The 18,373-nt window shown below is 42.9% G+C and overlaps 1 protein-coding gene across 1 annotated transcript in view; it reads right to left on the bottom strand.

The window, feature by feature from the left end:
- Positions 1–1,142: 1,142 nt before the first annotated feature.
- KCNB1 (potassium voltage-gated channel subfamily B member 1) overlaps positions 1,143–18,373 on the bottom strand; it is a 127,945-nt gene continuing 110,714 nt past the window's right edge. The window contains exon 3 of the mRNA XM_074888006.1: positions 1,143–6,405. Coding sequence (XP_074744107.1) covers positions 4,384–6,405 — 2,022 coding nt within the window. The 3' untranslated portion in view covers positions 1,143–4,383. The remainder of the gene's footprint in view (positions 6,406–18,373) is intronic.

The following is an 18,373-nucleotide window of genomic DNA, read 5'->3' as shown; positions in this document are numbered from 1 at the left end:
TATTCAGTAATTCTACTATTTGCTTTAAAATGAGGTGTTAAAAACTATTGGAGATCATGTTATGTGGAGCTTACCGACAGAGAGAGAACTTGGCTTTAGAAACCTTGTCTTTGCGATGAGTTTTAAATACCCTTGTTATTTACTATAAACTGTACCAGTCATAATTCTGTCAAGACATAAATATACAATAGGTACAAATATTAACAATACATTACAATTTTACAGAAGAGAATACTGTTTTCCTTAGAAATGTGTATCTTATTAGCTGCAAGGGAAGAAAAGGCTACAGTTTATCACAGCCATAGTTGCCAAAGAAACCGACCGCCTCAGATGTGTTTCTGCGTGACTTGCACAGACAGATATTCCCCGGCATTTGACACACGGCATGTTCAGGAAGGGAATGTGCGTTCCGCGGGTTTTCTTTTCCTCTTTTTTTTTTTTTTTTTTTCCTTCTTCTACCTTTATTGACTCTTGAACCTTTCAGAAAAATGTGGATTTCACAGGAGACTGTTTTGTTTCATTTTTTTTTTTCCGTAAGTGTGCTTAGGTGAAGTTTCTAAGAAAAGGCACTGAGAAATCTACTGCAATGTGACTGCTGTTTTCCTCTGTTCAAGGCTAAAACTCAAAGGATCTTTGCCTCCTGGTTAAGAAAACTGCACCCATTCCTTCCGCATATATATATTCTCTCTATATATGTATTTATATATATGTATTAAAAATGATGTTGATGGCGTAAGATACAAGCAAGCGCAGACATCACACACACATAGTCCTTTCAGATATGATGTCTTCTGCAGCAGCAAGTGAAACTCTGTCAGCTTGCTTGATACATGATGCACAGTAAATTCGCAGACCTGAATGCCAAATATCAATGGTTAAACTGCACGCTTTAGCTCGATGCAAGAGATATTGCATATTTTCCCCAACTGTTACAAGCTTTGGGAAACATGTATCAAACAAACTATAAACTGAAATCGTCTTTCTAGTGTCTATAGGATTTGGTGAGCATTATGTTTTCAAAGCACTGCCTTTCCTTTTGTAATGAGTACAGATTTAGTCTACCATAGCTTTATGTTAGAGTAGATTTCCCAGTGCTTACATTATATATATGTGTATTATGCACACACACACATATATAGATACATACTTCATATTCAGACTTTATTTCATTAAAATAAATTAAACATACTTCCTTTTTAACTGGGCACAAAATGAGAGCTACATCTTCATACACAAATAAGAAAGAAATGCTCTTCAAGCATATTATATGCTTAATTTTAAATTATTTGCTTTCTATAAGAAATCTATAGGACTTTGGCTATTCAGACTTAAAAGGTAGATTTTTAATGATACTTTTGAATTTGGCTTTCAAAAGTGACTCAATAAAATGCTACTTTAAAGGTAGGACTAAATAGATGATATAAGGTGTGTGTCGTGAATGATCACACAAGGCAGACAGAGGGCCTTTGGTTACAAGGAGAGTTGCACCAGTTGATTATCAGTTAAAAAGATGATAGAATTGTTGATCTATACATTTTTGTCAGTGCCATCTATAAACCAAATACATCAATTTGGATGAGAGTGTGGTAAATACTACACTATATGGCTATATTTAAATACGTTCACTTTTGTGATATGTAAAATATGACTTTTTTCCACATGAAAGCATCAGCTCTAAAAATATTTAACTTGGAAATCACTATTACTTACTTTATCAAAAAAATTTTCCCTGATTTTTCTTCTTTTTACATTTGTGCTGATGGCAGACATGAATGATCACTGAAACATAGAGATTACGTTAAGACTGTTCTCTTTAAGATTTCTTGTTGCCGCTCTATGGCCTCGGAAAGCCACAGAATAAATCAGTATTTAAAGCTTATCTGCTGGAAAGTCACTTTACTTTTTCGTGACAACTCAATCTTAACTAGTATCTCAGCAATACATCGGTTCCTCTAAGTACACTTGTATTTACTATGGCCAAATCCTAAAGTCCTTCACCAGGCAAAGACCCCACTCAGAGGAACGGTGGTTTTGGCTGAGTGAAGGCAGAGTAAAAGCTAATGAACCTCAGGAATTGGCCCTGCGTAAATACTCTGCAGAGTATCATTTGCACACATAAGTGCCTTGAACTTATTTTGCGTACCTCCCGCGTCACTCTTTGCATGGCACGAGGTCTCTGTCGCTGTCGGCGGGCTAATTCGTGAGGTGGTGGCTCAGGTCTTACTCGCGCCTTCCCCAGGGTCTTGCCTTGCTGGGAGGCAAGGGCAACTTCTGAGCGGGTACCCCGGGCTGCGTCCCACCACCCGGGGATGGGGTCGGCTGAGCAGAGCAGAGTTAACTCCAACACGTGTACAGTTTTGTGCCAAGGAGAGACCTAACAAAGCTATCATTGTAATCCATAATAGTTCCTAAAACATATATGTGCTTATTGCTTTTGTCCGTACATGCTGCATTCACTATTACGGATTACAGACAGAAGTACTGTACAGCTTGGACGGACAGACATTTACATTCAGGACTAACCAACGGCTTTTTTTTTTACAATAGGAAGGAACAAAATGCAGCAGACTCGAGCGGCTCGGGGTCTTCTTCCCGCCTGTGCGCCTCTGCTCCCGCGTCTCGTGTCTCAGCATGTCCCTGGACCTGCTGCATGCAGATTGTTACATGCCCTGGCAGGTACTCAGAAATAGGTCAGGAAACGCTCATTGACAGAGTTATTTACAATTGAGTTTTACAGTAGAAACAGAGAACAACATAAAAGATTACCATCACAGTTATCACAGGACAGGTTGTGACTTGCTACAGGCGTGTAACAAATCACGGTCACGACAGGAGGCACAAATTAAAATAGTGCTTTGTTAAAGTGCTTGATTGTTACACTCTGCTATCCTACTCCAGCATCGCAACAACAACAACAAAAAGTCAACGTAAAGTGCTTTTCCCCCCCGAGATTAAAAACCAAAGACAAATTATTTCCTACACAATGTGACATAACTTTATTGAAACAATAATATTTTAAAAACCTAGGCTGGTGGCTGCTAGTTCTGTTCATTTAAAATGGTCAGATTTTTTTTTCTTTTTTTTTCTTGTTTCGTTTAAAAATGACTGGATGTTATTAAAACATCAGGCCTGATTCTCCTGTCTCTCGCAGCTGCTTTGCACTGCAACTCTGCAGGAGCCGCTCCTGCCCGACCTCTTCGCGAGAGAGAGCACAGCCAGGCCCGGGGCGGGTCGCTAACGAATCCCTCTTTTTGCATATTTATGTAACGCTTGCATATCTTTCACTGCGCCACTCGGGCGCAAAAAGCTTCAGACTGACCGGTTCCTCTCCTACGCCAAGGGCGAGACTTTGGCTGATGCCTGGAGTCGGCGTGCAGGTGGAAGGGGAGGCCCAGGGAGCCATCCCGGTACCCCCAGCACCTACCGCAGGGGCCAGCCACAGCATCAGCACCGCGCTCGGCCGTCCCCGCGGGGCAGGGCAGCGAGCATCTCCCTTCCACGGAAGGGTAGGGCGAGAGCTGAGCTCTCCTTCCAACCCTACGCTCCCCGGCACCGGGAAGGGGTTCTGGCTGCGATGCCTCTGGAGAGTCCTGCTTCTGCATGGCTCCTTCACACCTTCCCAGCGTGGGCTGTGCGTCCCCTGAGGGCCACGCGCTGGCCCTGGGGCAGGTATTGATTTTTAGCAGAGGGTAAGTGCAAGTTTCACTATGTCCTAGGGGATGTTTGGAATTAGATACAAGTGGTGCAACTCACCCTGCTGATGTTTCAAAAGAAAACGTCAGGTCCTACAGGATATCGTATTGTTAAACACACACAGAGCATTTTAATAATTGGTTTCCCTAGACTGTTACTTGTTTTAAATGGTTTTCATTTGGATTTTCCAATAATGCAAGTGTTCCCTGTTACCTTTAGACATAATATCCATCAGAGAAAGCTGTAGATGGGGAACAGCTGCCCTGAAGCAGTGAGCATTGTGTTTTTGACAGCTTTATACCAACCCCAGCAATTTATTCCAGAGTTCAAATCTGGCTGCCTTGGCATCCTTTATGGAACTAATGCAAATCAGATGTTAATATTTCCAAAAGGAGCTCTAGCGTTCAAGGGGAATGGATGGATATTTGGTCACATTGGCTTCACTGGACAACATGAAAAGAGATCAATGTGTGATCATGATTTGCAATCCTTATTTTTGACTGATGTGGGCAAAGTCTTTAGAGTTGTTTCAGAGAAGGACATTTTCACAAACCCACACTGGACCTCCCCCCGACTTTTAGAAACAGGTGGCTTGTTTCAGCCAAGTTCATGCCATGCAGAAGCTCTTTTTTTTGTGTTGACTGTAAAGACATTCCTTTAAACTTTCAGTAAGTTCTTTTGGAGCCCATCTCAGATGCTTTGATCATGTGTGTTAGCATGTCCTCCGCTGCCTGGTAATACATGGACTTCTGGGGAAATGTGATTTTCTAGTCTGACAGTCTCCTGATTGCCCTGGGTTCTTCCAGTGATACCTTCCATAGAGTAAATGCAGTTTTGCCCTATCAGCTTAGGGGAGGTGGGTAAAGCAGCAGCTTCTAGATGGTTCTTCTCTGTTCTATAAACATTGTCCTTTTGCTTTAGATAACCACTGTTTGTAACATTGTACTTAGGACTCACATTTCCGGGTGGACTTGAATCGTAAAGCAGCTGACCTTCATCATCAGTGTCAGCATCTATATATTTGTGTATACCAGCATCATGGAAGTTGAAAGCTATGGCTGTCTGCGTCTCTGGTGACTTTGGGGGTGTTCTCGCACTCGCGGTTGTGTAGATCGAGGCTTCTGGGCTCATGAGAGATCTCTCAGAGAGTAAGGAAGTATCTGTGGCAGCAGCAACAGCTCCCCGGCTCTTGAGAGGGTCTGGATATATTCTTAGTACATTTGATGCTGGTACTAATGTGCTGGTGTCTTCTTCCATGAAGTTGACTTTCAGAGATCTTAGTTTTAAAGGGTTACTGGCCTTTATGGAGCTTTTAGGACTTTCTATGAAAAAAGCAGAATGGTGGCTGCTTTCAGAGCTTGGATTCATTTCCACAAATCTGGCACCACTCCCCTCTGGCCTGCTCTGCTCCTGAATCACATTAATGCCACCTTTGCAGGGAAGAGTAGCGAGAGGGCTGTGGGAAAACCTCCCAGAGTCAGGGAACTCTGCCGCGCAGCTTATGAAGCTGTCGATGCTGGACATACTCCTCATGTCAATGATCCCATCAGTGCGAGTCGTCAGCAAGGGCACCATAGGGCCGGGAAGGGTTTCCATTTCTAGCTCTTCCTTTTGCTTTCCAGATTGACTTGATTCTTTAGTATTAAGGTTTGGCTGGGACTGAGTCTTTGCCATTTTGTTGTACATGTCCTCTAGCTGTTGGACATTCAGGTGCTGGGGACTTGAAGATGATCTGGCTTTTTCTGGAGATCCTTGTTCCTTAGTTTCAAAAGATTTACTAGAGCTAGTTTCAGAGAGTGTTCTCTTGGTCCATTTCCATTTGCTGGGGGATAAATGATTGTCCTGAACTTTATCCTTTTTGGCTATGCTTTCTCCGTTCTTTTCAACCACAATGTCCATGAGTTCTATACTACGGGCAAACACATCCTTCATGTTCATGGAAACAATACTGCCATTCCTTTTTGCTCTTTCAAGAGCTTCCCTGCGCTTAATGGCTTTCTCCTGCCTCTTCTGCTCTTTGTAGAACTCAGAGAAGTTATTGACAATAATTGGGATGGGAAGAGCAATCACCAGCACTCCAGCAATGCAGCACAGTCCTCCTACTATTTTACCTAAAAGTGTTTTGGGGTAGATGTCTCCATAGCCTACTGTTGTCATGGTGATTGTTGCCCACCAGAAAGAAGCTGGGATGCTCTTGAATTTTGTATCATCCTCATCCTTTTCTGCAAAAAACACTAAACTGGAAAAGATCATAATGCCCATGGCCAAAAACAAGATGAGTAATCCAAGCTCATTGTAACTCCTCCTCAGTGTAAACCCCAAGGACTGTAAACCCGTTGAGTGCCGGGCGAGCTTTAGAATCCGGAGTATCCTCATAATCCGAAATATTTGGACCACTCGTCGTACATTTTGGAACTGAAGTACACTTTTATTGGATTCTGTGAGGAAGATAGTGACATAGTATGGTAAGATAGCTAGCAAATCAATAGCATTCAGCGGGCCTTTGAAAAACTTCCATTTCTTAGGCGAGGATAGGAACCGCAAGAGGTATTCCATTGTAAACCATGCAATGCACACCGCTTCCACGTGGGCAAGTTGGGGATTATCTGTGGTCTGCCCAAATTCATCCATGCCTTGTAGTTCAGGAAGTGTGTTAAGGGACAAGGCAATTGTAGATAGTACAATAAACATGATGGAAATGATTGCCAAAATCTGGAAAGGAAAGAGAAAATAGTGAGTTCAACTCAGAATATATTACGCTGTCTATCATTGCTATTAACACATGGCTGTATTTCCACTTACACATTTCAAAAATGATTTTGCTCTTAGTACATGGAAGTCAGATAACCAATGCATCCTGAGGTGATTTTACTTCGGAAGTTGCTTTAGTTATGTCAGATGCATAAAGGAGATAAAGCATCTACTTCAACTCCTTTGCCTTTATCTCTGTGTAGTCAAGGAATGTGTACCAAGCAGCTAGGATGCCAGGAGGGCTGTGAAGCAGTTCACAGCAGGAGCTTTTGATTAACTACTAATTAGGTGCCCAACAAAGCCCATCTGGACAACAGACTCTGAAATCTAAGCAAGAAGGAATGCAATTGTGAATGCAAGATTCAGTCAGAGTGATCTCCATTTAATGCACGGTTACATCTCTAATTTTGGGAGCCTATAGCTAATCAGACAGATGTGTGTACAATTCTACTACATATAAGCGTACAAGTAATAAACTCTTTTTTAATGGCTCATCTCTAGTTTGAAACTTGATGGTTGTGTAATACATGAAAACTTTATCAAGCTTTCTAAAACATTTTGAGCTCTGAGCTACTCTGCACGTGACTGACTGGCCATCCCAGCTCCTCACTGCAGCCAGGGAAAAGAGCAAACTCATCCAGGCAAATCAAACTGCACCACAGTGAGACAGTCAAGGCAGGGCAGGTCCAGCCACTGGAGAGTTCATCCATTACCAGAAACCGGCTCTTGGGCTAAAGAGTGCAAGGAGAGGAGAAGGGTCTGCAGTGAGCAGCCTCTCTAAAAAACCACATAGATCAGATCCTGGGCCACAGACTCTAAGCAGAGCTGGAAAGCGTGAAGTGCAAGATTAGAATATTTGCTGCTTTCAGATGGTGTAGGCAAGCTGTCCTTCCATACTTGTTTTATATAGACATTAATGCTATACTTTCCAGTTTTCCCTAATTACATCTTCTTTTAAAGTCATTTTAGGGAGGTTTTAGAGCTGACAGACAAGTTGAGGAGTAGTTTTTTCTACTAGTGATTTCTTTCTCTCGTTTGTTAATTGGGTGGGATTATATCTAGTTTCTTAGGTTACTGCCAAAATACAGCAATTATTTCAAAACACACGTATATGTGACTAATGTTTTATGTATTCATTTCAGCGTAAGCTGGTCCCTTATGCTTGCTTTTCTCCTGCTTGATAGAAAAGCAGCGTGAAATCAATTGCAATGTATGTGCATGATGACTAGATGCAATGAAATATAAAACATATGACAAGAGATCATGACTTGCAAATCTGACACAGTTCTTCCTTGCCCATATAACTAGATTTTAGGTTTCTTCACAGTGACCTTTCTCAGCCAACCTCAAAATACCAAAATATCCACAGTTACCACCTGGGACACTGGAGAAAGATTCTTGCAGGATTTCTCTTCAACCAAGCCCAGCACAGACATCCTAACCATCAGGAAATGTCAGACTTCTGAACATTTGTCCTTGAACGGACAGTCACTACAGTGGAAGAAGCCTTGCTGCTGTAAGACAAACATGCAGATCCAATATGGTTCAGAAATACTGTGGTCTTCTCAAGAAGAGCCTCACCTCTAAAGCTGAAAGGCAGAAATGGTCTACAAAAGCTGGAGGCTTCACTTGAATTAAATTCATATAGCAAGCTTAAACTATGGTTTTAGGAGAAAAGCCCATATAACTTCAAAAAAATCCAAATTTAAGGCAAGAGTTTCAATTTTGAAATTTTGATTTCAACAAGTGTTTTAAAATCCACTTGTTAAGAAAATCTCTTCCAAATCAGTGTAATAAAACAATTCACCTTCCCACTAAAATGTACTACATAACTTTGATTTGTACATGACACTACAGACCTAGTAATTTAATCTGAAGAATGGAATTCGACTAGAAACAAAAATTAGCTCCATTAAACACTCTGGTTTCATTATCTAAATTGGATTAAATGTAAGAAGAGAATGATGCAAATGACCTCCTATGCAATGGTCTAGTACTGGGAATTTTAGAATAGCCTCATTTTCAGTTACTAAATTGTTGCCAGGAAAAATGCTGGGAAGATTCCTTTTTCTTTTTAAACAGGTTGCCTAAAAGGATGTTTATTGTTAGCTGTGCACCCTCACAGTGCTAGCAAACCTTTCACCTTCTCCTTGGTGCCTGTCTCTTCCATAAATCTGCTGCTGAAATACGAACAACCGCACGACTTGTGCGACGGTGGGTTTGTCTTGTTGGGAGATTTCTCAGGTCAATGAGCCAAAGAAACTGTGGGAAAGACTTGGGGGTGCAAAAAAATTAGGAAGAACCACAGGATGAAGAGAAGCAGAGGGACACTGGGAAAAAGTTCTTGAACTGATGGCTTCAAACTCAAGAGAATAAAATGTAAGTCAAGTGTCTCATGGTGAAATGGGGAGAAATTTAGATGTTAACTACTTCTGCATGGTTGTTTGTTTCAGAAGACCACCTCCTGAATACCAGGTAATAGCCCCAAGAAGCAGGGAGCCTGATTTGCTTTCCTAGAAGGCTCTTTTAGTATTTTTGCTGTCATTTCTTTGTTTACAACCCAACATTTCTGAAGGTGTTTGAGATGTTTTCAATGGTAATTTTAAATTTTTTGCTTGGTTTTATCTCTGCCCACTATACACAGAAGGGCCTATTTGTAGACTTAGATGTACCTAGTGTGCTTTATCTCCTTCACTTGCAGTGTAAATATTAACACTCTATATTTATTCAGTGGATGGCATCCAGCAGCAGTAATTGGCGTCAAAACTTCTGTTTTCTTTGATATACCTTCCTGCTTTGAAGATCAAGGCAATGCCAGATGAACATAAATTTGAAAACTAGGAGATCTGAGGGTAAAGTTTGTTTTTGGTTTAGCAGATTTAGCCACGGAGCTAAGCAATAAACAGAGACAGACATTTATCATTTCTCCCACAAGTTGCAGCAAGATGTCACCCGTACTCCTAAGATACATATTTTTCCCCTTATTGATCTACTGCAATCATACATCTTTGGGAATCTTGTCAGGCTAAGAAAAACTTCTAAATGTAATTTGACTGTTCTCTGGTATTCAAAACACTTTTCAGTTGCAAAGTACAAAAACCAGAGATAAAATATGTCCAGTGGGGTTTAGAGGATCCTTCTCCTTCTCTAAAGCATACTTTATGCTGGTAGCATCCACCATCCAACAACAGCCACCCAAGGAGCAGTTATCCACAGAAAACTGGATCCAGCTGCTTCTGTCAGGCATTAGCATTCCATTCAGTGGCACAGGGCTCTATCCCAATGTATTTACAGTCTGGGATTTCAGATTATAGAACTCACCATCTGTCTGTCTAATAAGGTTTCCTATCTTGGCCATATTAAACCTCTAGCTTGGCAGATTTCGTATTTTTCACTGTCAGTAATGAGACAGAAAGCTGAAGAAAAGACATTTAAACCATGAAGAACACCTCTAGAGATGCTCTGTGTAGCAGGCAGCCTTTTCATTCAATTCCTGGCCTTTTCTCCTTCCTTTTCTCTTCTAGGTTCACTTCTCGTTAACAAGAAAAGCTTGGGGCTTGGGACAAGTTTGGACTTGAGCAGCAACAATCCCTCTGCAGTGCATGAAGCTCCAGCTGCTTAGGCGAGCAAGCAGTCACTGGAAAAAAGTGCCTGTTGTCCCTGCTCCAGAGCACTGACCCAAAATCTTGCTGCTGCATCAGCTGCTAACTGCTGCTTGAAATGGAAGTAAGCATGAGGAGAGGGCCTTCTCCTGTAGCATTAGTTTTCATGATTCCTTAAAAAACATACAACATGGCCTTCTGCTGGTGAAAACTTTTGGACTGGCAATCAAAGAGCTGAGGTTGAATGGGCTCAAGCACAGACAGGTCCCTAGAGTGCAGACTTGGGCTTGCAGAAGGAACAGGGGTGAGAAAGTTAAGTATCGGGGGCCTGTTCAATTTTGTGAGCTGCTAAAATGTGCATGTTCCTACTTATGGAGCCAGCTGTACCCCCCTCCTAGGTCTTGCTGCTGGATTATCTGGCATATGTTGACTTGTTATGGGGGCTGGGGAAGGCACCTCCAATATCACTGCAGGCACATCCAGAGCTTCTGACTTGGATGCCCCATATCTGCAGTAGGTCCTATAAAATGCGTAGCTAAAACAATGGAAAAGGTGGCAACCTAAAATTTGGAGGCATAGGAAAAAGATTTGGTGGCACAAAAGGCTGAAATGACTGGCCTGAGGACAGGCCACATCCGTGGCAGAGGCAGGTGAGGGAATCCAGGTACTTCTGGTGCCGCACCCATGAGAGCTGTCTCCACTATCCTTACACGGGGTCTGTCAGAGCTAATGACAGGAGCCCTGACAGACCAAGTCCTACTGGGCAGGTATCCACAACAGAGCATCACAGACACTCCTTAAACCGCTCATAAAGCTGACAGGGTTTAAGACTAATTTTTCCCTCTACAACTTTCAGACCATTTCTGCCAACAGATTGCACAAGAAGAGCTATGTAGTTTCCTTCCTCTTTGTTTCTGTATTTACTCTTGCATTTCACCTGTAGTATCACACCATAAATTGTGAAATTCCCCATCAGGTACTCTTCTAGGTGTCTTGCAGAGGGTATTGGATAGGCTCCTAATGACAGTACTGGCTTTTAGTGCAAGTGTCAGTATGTATGGGCAGGATTCCAGAAAAAACTTATCCTCCACTAAATTGACTGTTTCACAAAGATTTTTATTGAGTGAATCTCTGGATTGCTGCTATAATTCCTTTGTGAAAGCTAAATAACCCAAGGACAGGCAGGGCAAGATTTTGAATGAATTTAAAGCAGTTGCCTCAAAGTGATTAGCATGATTGTACATACATGCTGGTTATTACACATGCAAATGAGACAAACAAACTGATTATGTGAGTTAGTGTAGCCAGTTTCTGTGCAACTGCTGTTTCCTGAGGCAGGATGGATGTGCAGTGCTTGCAAGCCACTAATCCCCACCTCCTCCCAAACCCCCCCAAAACTAGGCAGGCAACATCTACCACACCCCTATCAGGAGATCAGGAGATATCCACCGGCGGGCAGGATCCTGATTACTGGGTGAGAGGGGCCCCAGCGATTCATCCTTTGTGTTGGCAAGGTCTGTGCTCATCCCTGGGGGGAAGAGGGCTTCCACAAAGAAGCCAGTCTGTTCAGAAATTTCCTGTCTCTCTCTTGAGCTTGTGGTAGCAGCAGTTTGTGGGCAGCAAAGCTGTGCATGCCACACCCCAGACAGCACAGAGTGGGTACGTTTTAGGCAGCAGGGACTAATCCAACATTTAGGTTTGGTGATATTTATTGCTTGATTATATGTTCTTTGCACTGCTAAAGACCCTAACTAAGGTTAAGGCATAAGACCAGAGACTTTCAAGGCCATTAAAATGAATGAGAATTGGCTGTCCAAATCCCATAGATGGCTCTAAAATCTCAGTGTAAGCATCTGAGATCTATCTGCTCATGGCAACATGCCCTATACTTTTTCTGTCTTCATACTCTGTAATGAAGCTGATATAGCAAGGAGAAGGGGTGGTGTGTGGGAGAGAGTAGGAGGGTGTTTGAATATAGATTCAATATTCTTGGAAATACGATGAGGAAATTGTTATGTAATCAAGAAGTTCAATAATGGTTTTGTCTAATGCACTTTTTTAGCTCCATCAAGGCCTGCAGAATAAACTTGGCATCAGGACCAGGTTTCATTCATATGCTCCATTTACTAAGGGATTTTTCCAGCAGCCCCCCTACTTCCCCAGGCAAACAATATACTTAGAATCAGACTGTCCAGCTCCATCCTGCCATACCTATGACAGCCTCTGTCTCCCTAGGCTCTGAGAAACAGAGAGCACGGTGTATTTTGAGCGATATCCCACATGCTGCACAGAGCAGAAACAGATGGAGAGTTCCTTAATCTCCTCCTCGCTTTGTTCTGCACGGGAATAACGTCTCCTGCTCATGGCAGCTATACATGTCTATGGTATTTATTGACAGGAACTTGTTTTAGGAAACACCTCTTCACTAGAAAATGCCTATTTATTCATTAACTGAAAGAGCTCGCAGAACATGGTCACTTCTGATGTCATGATTCTGACCATTGGGCTTGCAGAATGTTTTTCTAGAAAATGTTGAGGCCATAATGAAAGTTATACTTGCTTCTTGGATCATGGCAAGAAGTTGAGGCCAAACTTGGGGATAGTGTTGCAAGGGAAATACAGAGAACCTTTAATCTGCTTTTTCATGTGGAAGGATGTTATGATGCAATGTAAGACCTTGATTCTCCAAAACCCTTAATTCCCATTGATTCTTGTGGAGTATAAACCCATGCTTAAGAGTCTTCCCTGGTCTGGCACTTTCCGTGCCACTTCTGTATCCTGCCCCAAGGGGATCCTTGAGACCAGTTTGCACCAGGAGATCTGTGCTCTGGAGGGGTAGGGCCCTGCACACACCAGCTCACTCACATCCCTGTAGCGCCCCCAGTGACTGTGTCCATAGTCTATGAGAATGTAAACTCCTGTGCTCTTCTGTAAGCATTACTGCATAGTATAAAATCCATAAAACCGAAATCAAGATAAAACCATTTATATTTTGCCTTGGAAATATATGAGATCTTAATTTTGACATTGTCTGGGAAAGCCCAGAGTGAATAATGGTTAATTATTTGATTTCAGTTATAGCTGTAATAATTTTATCTGTTGAGAGACTAAGTCTATTTGGTTTAAAAGGGGATACAATAATTCTGCTGATTATATGTCAATGCTTCGTTTGCCTACAGGCACCCAGAGAGCTGCAGCTACAACTGCTGCTGACTAAGCTAAAGCGGGCAGAAGAGTAGCCTTCAGGCATGGCTGCCTGTAAATTCTTTAATGCTGTTAAGAACATGTTTTGTTGTCAGAGAGCTATCAAGCCCCATTAAATGAAAAATGTTGTCAGTCTTCCTTCTAAGCAAAGCCCAGATGCAAATGGTACACTGGAGAAAAAAATGATAAATGAATGAAAATACTGAAAAGGCAAACTTCAAAGGCATACGCTGCCTTTAGACATCAGTGCAGTGATAGTGTTCAAGAGAGGATGTCCTATTTCTGCTGCTGCTGCTAGCATGGGGAAAATCAAAAAAGAAAGCAAACGCATGGCACATGGAAGGTCAAGTTTTCAATTTTTATCCTGGCCTTGCCTTCTGCCCAGGAAAACTGCAACACCATCAAGCAGCACTACTGCAAGATATCCAGCCCTGACAGCACCAGACCGACCCAAACTATTTGCATGTCCTCCCTTCACGTCCATGCAGACAAACCCTACTGTCACCCTCAAGCCATGGCAGCGTGCCCTGCTCAGGCCTCGCACGTCAGAAGGTGAAATATGCTCCCCAGGAAGGCTCCAGCCACACCAGTGCCTGCTCTCCCCAGCTCCCCACCAGCCTGACCCGGGGTCCCCCTTGCAAGCGCTCCTACCATCACCCTTCCCAGCCCTCTTGCCTGGCCCACTATGTCTTCATCTCGCTTGCATTTTCCCACCCTTTGTGCCATGCAAAATGCTGGTCTTTGAGCACAGACAGTGGAATGGCAGTGTGGTATTGCACAGGCTGGTCTTTCCCTGGAAAACAACTAAAGAGACAGACCCAAATGGTGAAAGCCCCTGCCAACACATAGAACATCCCACCTGCTCTTCAACCCTCTGCACCACAGCAAGTCATTAGCTGTTATCAGGGCCAGGCTCCAGACCACCTACCCAGACGAAACCTTCCCTCCAGCTCAGTGCTCCCCTTTCAGTTACATCTCCCATTCCTGCTATCTATCTTGCATTCAAGTAGACAATGGTTTGGATTCAGAAAAATAAAAAATAAAAAAATTGAATGCCTTAACCCTCAGCACTGGTGAACGCCTGGAAACTGCTCTTCAAGATGCTTTTGTGATTTTACTCTGCATCAGGGAGAGAAAATGCCCATGATCGACTCCCACTGTCCCAGGCAGTCTGCTCAGCCTCAGACACTATTTACAGGGGATGCTGAGCTTAAAGTGTTGGTGTTTGCTGGAGTAGTTGTGGGAGGGTTTTTTTTTAATGGTTAAATTCAATCAGGAATGTGGCAAGATAGCATGAAATCAACTAAATGTAATTAAGCAAAAACTATTAGCTTGATTGCTAAACCAGTCTTCCTCTCATGAATATGCATGAAAATAATTGATATTAATTCTTTTCAAATCTGAGGCACATTAGTCTTGCATATTATAGTGTGGAATTTTTTGGAAGACTAAACCAGTTCCACTGCCGCTTTCTCACCAAAAGGTATAATTAGTTTTGCTGCAGGGAGATTTACTTAGTCATTGATACCATACTGGGTTGCCACATAGCGAGGAAATTAGAACAGAGCTCAAGTGATGTTTTGTTTTCAAAAATGGTGACCTGTTTAACATTTTTTCCAGAAATGTGTTAGGAGAAGTGGCAAATCCGGTTACCAGCACACTAATGACATTATGAAGAGAGAGGGAAGCCTGCAGGAACAGTAAATCCCTATAGATAGAAAGGCAGTGGCAATATCCTCTACCTGTTTCATATGTCTGATGCTAGCATGGCCCTGTTACCTGAGTGTCTGAGCATTTCAGCAGGCTGTTCCTAAGGGCTGACTTTAACTTATCAGGACTGCTGCACCTGGGCTCCTTCTGCAAGTCATGGGATGTTTCTCCAGTGGGTTTCTGAGGGTTTTTTTTCCATTCACACTTAGAACAAAGGCACGAAATTTATGCTGAGGCACTTTTCTGCCTCACAAGCTGGGGGAGATGTACTGCTTTAGGGAGACAAATCCTCCTGTACCATGGGTGCAGCCATTGCCGGGGCTGCACAGCCCCAGAGTTTGTCCATACACTTACAGCCTGATGTAAGAGGAGCTTGGTGGCATATCTTGTACTGATGACAAAGCCTTGGGTTCACACAAGGGATTACAGCTGTTAATTGTTTATTCCTTACAAGTTGCAAAGAAACTGAATATTATCACGCCCCCCCCCCTTTTTTTTTTTTTTTTTTTTTGCAAAAGAGACATATGAAGCCCGCAGGTGGTGGGAAATCTCTACAGGATCCCTCCAACCTCTCAGCACCTTCCTAGTTCTTAGTCCTTTATTCTGCTAAAACCTCTTGTTTTCTTGATCAGCTTCTCTGCTCTCCATCATGCCCACACTTCTCTTCGTGGCAGGCAGGCCTTGTATCAGACAGAAGGGCTTTGATGCAGGGACACATCCACACATGGGTCCACCCTTCCCAAGGGTTTTCTCTAACTACTGCAGAGCACAGAGCCTTGGTGAGGGCTTTGGCACAAAGTGAATGAAGTATTTTAATCTCAAGCACAGATGGTTCTTCCCTTTGTAAGCACTAAACACTGGATTAGATATCACATATTTAATAAATAGCAACAACTGTATACAAACTGTGTACAAAAGCAGCTAAAAGCTAATCCTTGGCCATTAATCATTCATATTAGTATGAGGCCTTAGCAAGTGGTAAGTAGAGACAGTAAACACAGAATCTGTTAGAACATAAAAGAAAAGGCAGCCATACATCAGCATTTCCACAAGAGAGCTTGATCTCAGCTCAGTAAGACAATTTTGATGCATTCTAGCTGTAAATATAGAGGATGAAACTGAAGCGTGGGGATGTATACTTGGTTCTTTGTTGTTTGGGAGATCTTTTGAATTTATTTTTATTTTTTAAAGTCTCTATTGAGCTCAGAAAAAGCTCAAACTCTTTGAAGTGTTGCTGGCAATCTGGGAACACTCATTCCCATGCTCACTGATGTCTGGACATTGACACAACTGTAAGCCTTTCCAAACCACAAGAAATAAACACCCACTCCAGATAGCCCTTGGCTTTTTGATAGCTTTGAAATCTCTCGTGATAGCCTTTCCTATGTTACCACATCACATCATGCTCTCAACATACACTGCACAGGCAGACCAGCAACGAGATATGCATCACACAATGCAGCCCCTTCCTTCTCTCATCCTCTCCTCAACATACCTCTGAGATCACCCCACTACTGTCACCTTCCCTGGGTGATGACAAGCAGCAAAGACTCATTTATGCTACCACAGTACCTGAGAAGTACATTTGCAACAAGAACTTACTTTTTCTTTACCACACCTTTGCAATGCACAGGGGACTGCAGAAAACCAGAACTGAACAAAAAGAAGGAGAAAAGGGAAAAAAACCCACAACCCAACACTCTGGTCCTTTCAATAGGGAGCAGGGCTGGTTTTTGTACTGTGCCTTGGGGTTTTTTGGTTGCTTGTTTTTTTTAGTGGCTGTTTTACTGATTTTTTTGCCCATTATCCTAATAAAAGTCACCTGAAACTGTTTGGAAAATGCAGGTGTGCTGCCTTTTAGTCAATGTTTATTGAAGACAGAGGAGGGGAGGAGGCAAGGTTTCCTGTAAATGGCAGCTGAACAGTGCCAGGTGGTACATCATATTTTAATCCACATGCAGAATAGCAAAGACCAGCACTGAAGATAAGGGAAATTATACACTTCACTGGGTTTTAGTGCATTTTTCAGTCGCCTTTTTTTTTATTTGGGGTTTCTGTGTTAATATAGGATGATACCACGCTACATACTGGCTGGCAGAAATTAATCTTGTCACGAATGTACTTCTTTGAAAGGCTGAGCCTTCCTGAGCTCTTAATTTGAGCTGATTTGACTGTCTCATTATCATAGCAGCAGATTTTGGAATAGCAAAGTTGAACCTTACTTGAACTTGTTGGCGACATTAGCACTGTTTTTCTTTCTCCTCCCCACCTCCATCCATGAATAATAATACCCAGTATCACCTTTTTTTTAATCCTACTGAGGCCTCCTAGTAACTGTTTGCTAAACAAACACGCGCTAACATGGCAGGTTGGGGGAGAAGCATATTAAAGAGCCTGAGATTTGTTTGCCAAAGATAGAACTTGTCATTCCAGGGAAACGCACAGTTTTGATGTCCTGGGAAACTCGGGATTTTCTGTCAGGCACGTGGTCCCGTTATCTCGCACATCAAGCAGACTGTGAGCACGACACTCTGGGGTTTGCAAAACACATACCGCATGTGGACTGGGGCCAGGTCACTTCTTTTTTGTGTTTCTGCTTTGAAATGTCATTGCAGTTCAGCCGAACAGTCCTCATCTGGGCCCACTGTTTTCCTCTTGGAGCGTGGCTCTGCTTGACTCATCTGCTGTGGTTCCTGAGTCACTGCAGGGAAGCAGCTCTAGCGTTGTTTGGATGTTTTGATTAAGGCTCTGCTTGGCCAGCAGAATATAACCTGTCCCTCTAAACACACGTGGGCTGTGGCAAGTCTAAGTCCTGAGTGCCATGGTCCCTGCAACAGAGGCATCTGTCGCCTCCATCTGCAATAACTTTCTTTGGAAAGAGAGAGCGGGTCTGCAGAGGCCTGGGGAGAGACCATGCAATCCAGTGCAAGGTCAGAGGAAAGCCACCCTGCGGGTTCCTTTAGCTGCTGGATAAAGCTCTGTCCCCCATCAGGTTGCATAATCCCTAACGAGCTCTGTCAGAAGCTTCAGCTCTCTGCTCTTCCATCAAGACAAACTGGTAAGACCCACCTTCCCGAGGGTAGTGCTTAACCCCTTGCTTGCCCACGGGGAAGCCCAGATATTAACGGAGTCCTGAACAAGGCACGCAAATTGCTCACGCTACTGCAAAATGGTGGTTGCTGAATTGGGGGATTTACTCCATGGCCTCCCTGCTGGAAGAGGCAATCCCGGGATATCCTGGTGCTCCGCACGTCTGCAGAAATGGGCACCTATTTCTGTGCTGCCATTTGGCATTATCATGAGTGCAGCACAAAATGCCAAAAATTCTCAACAGAGCAAGATTTGCAAAAGATCCCAGATTGTCTCTAGGTATTAAAATATGGCTTTTTAATGCCCGCGATACTCAGCATCTC

Source organism: Strix uralensis, chromosome 18 (genome assembly GCF_047716275.1).
Source record: "Strix uralensis isolate ZFMK-TIS-50842 chromosome 18, bStrUra1, whole genome shotgun sequence".
Lineage (NCBI taxonomy): Eukaryota > Metazoa > Chordata > Aves > Strigiformes > Strigidae > Strix > Strix uralensis.
This window is presented reverse-complemented; position numbering and strand designations above follow the sequence as displayed.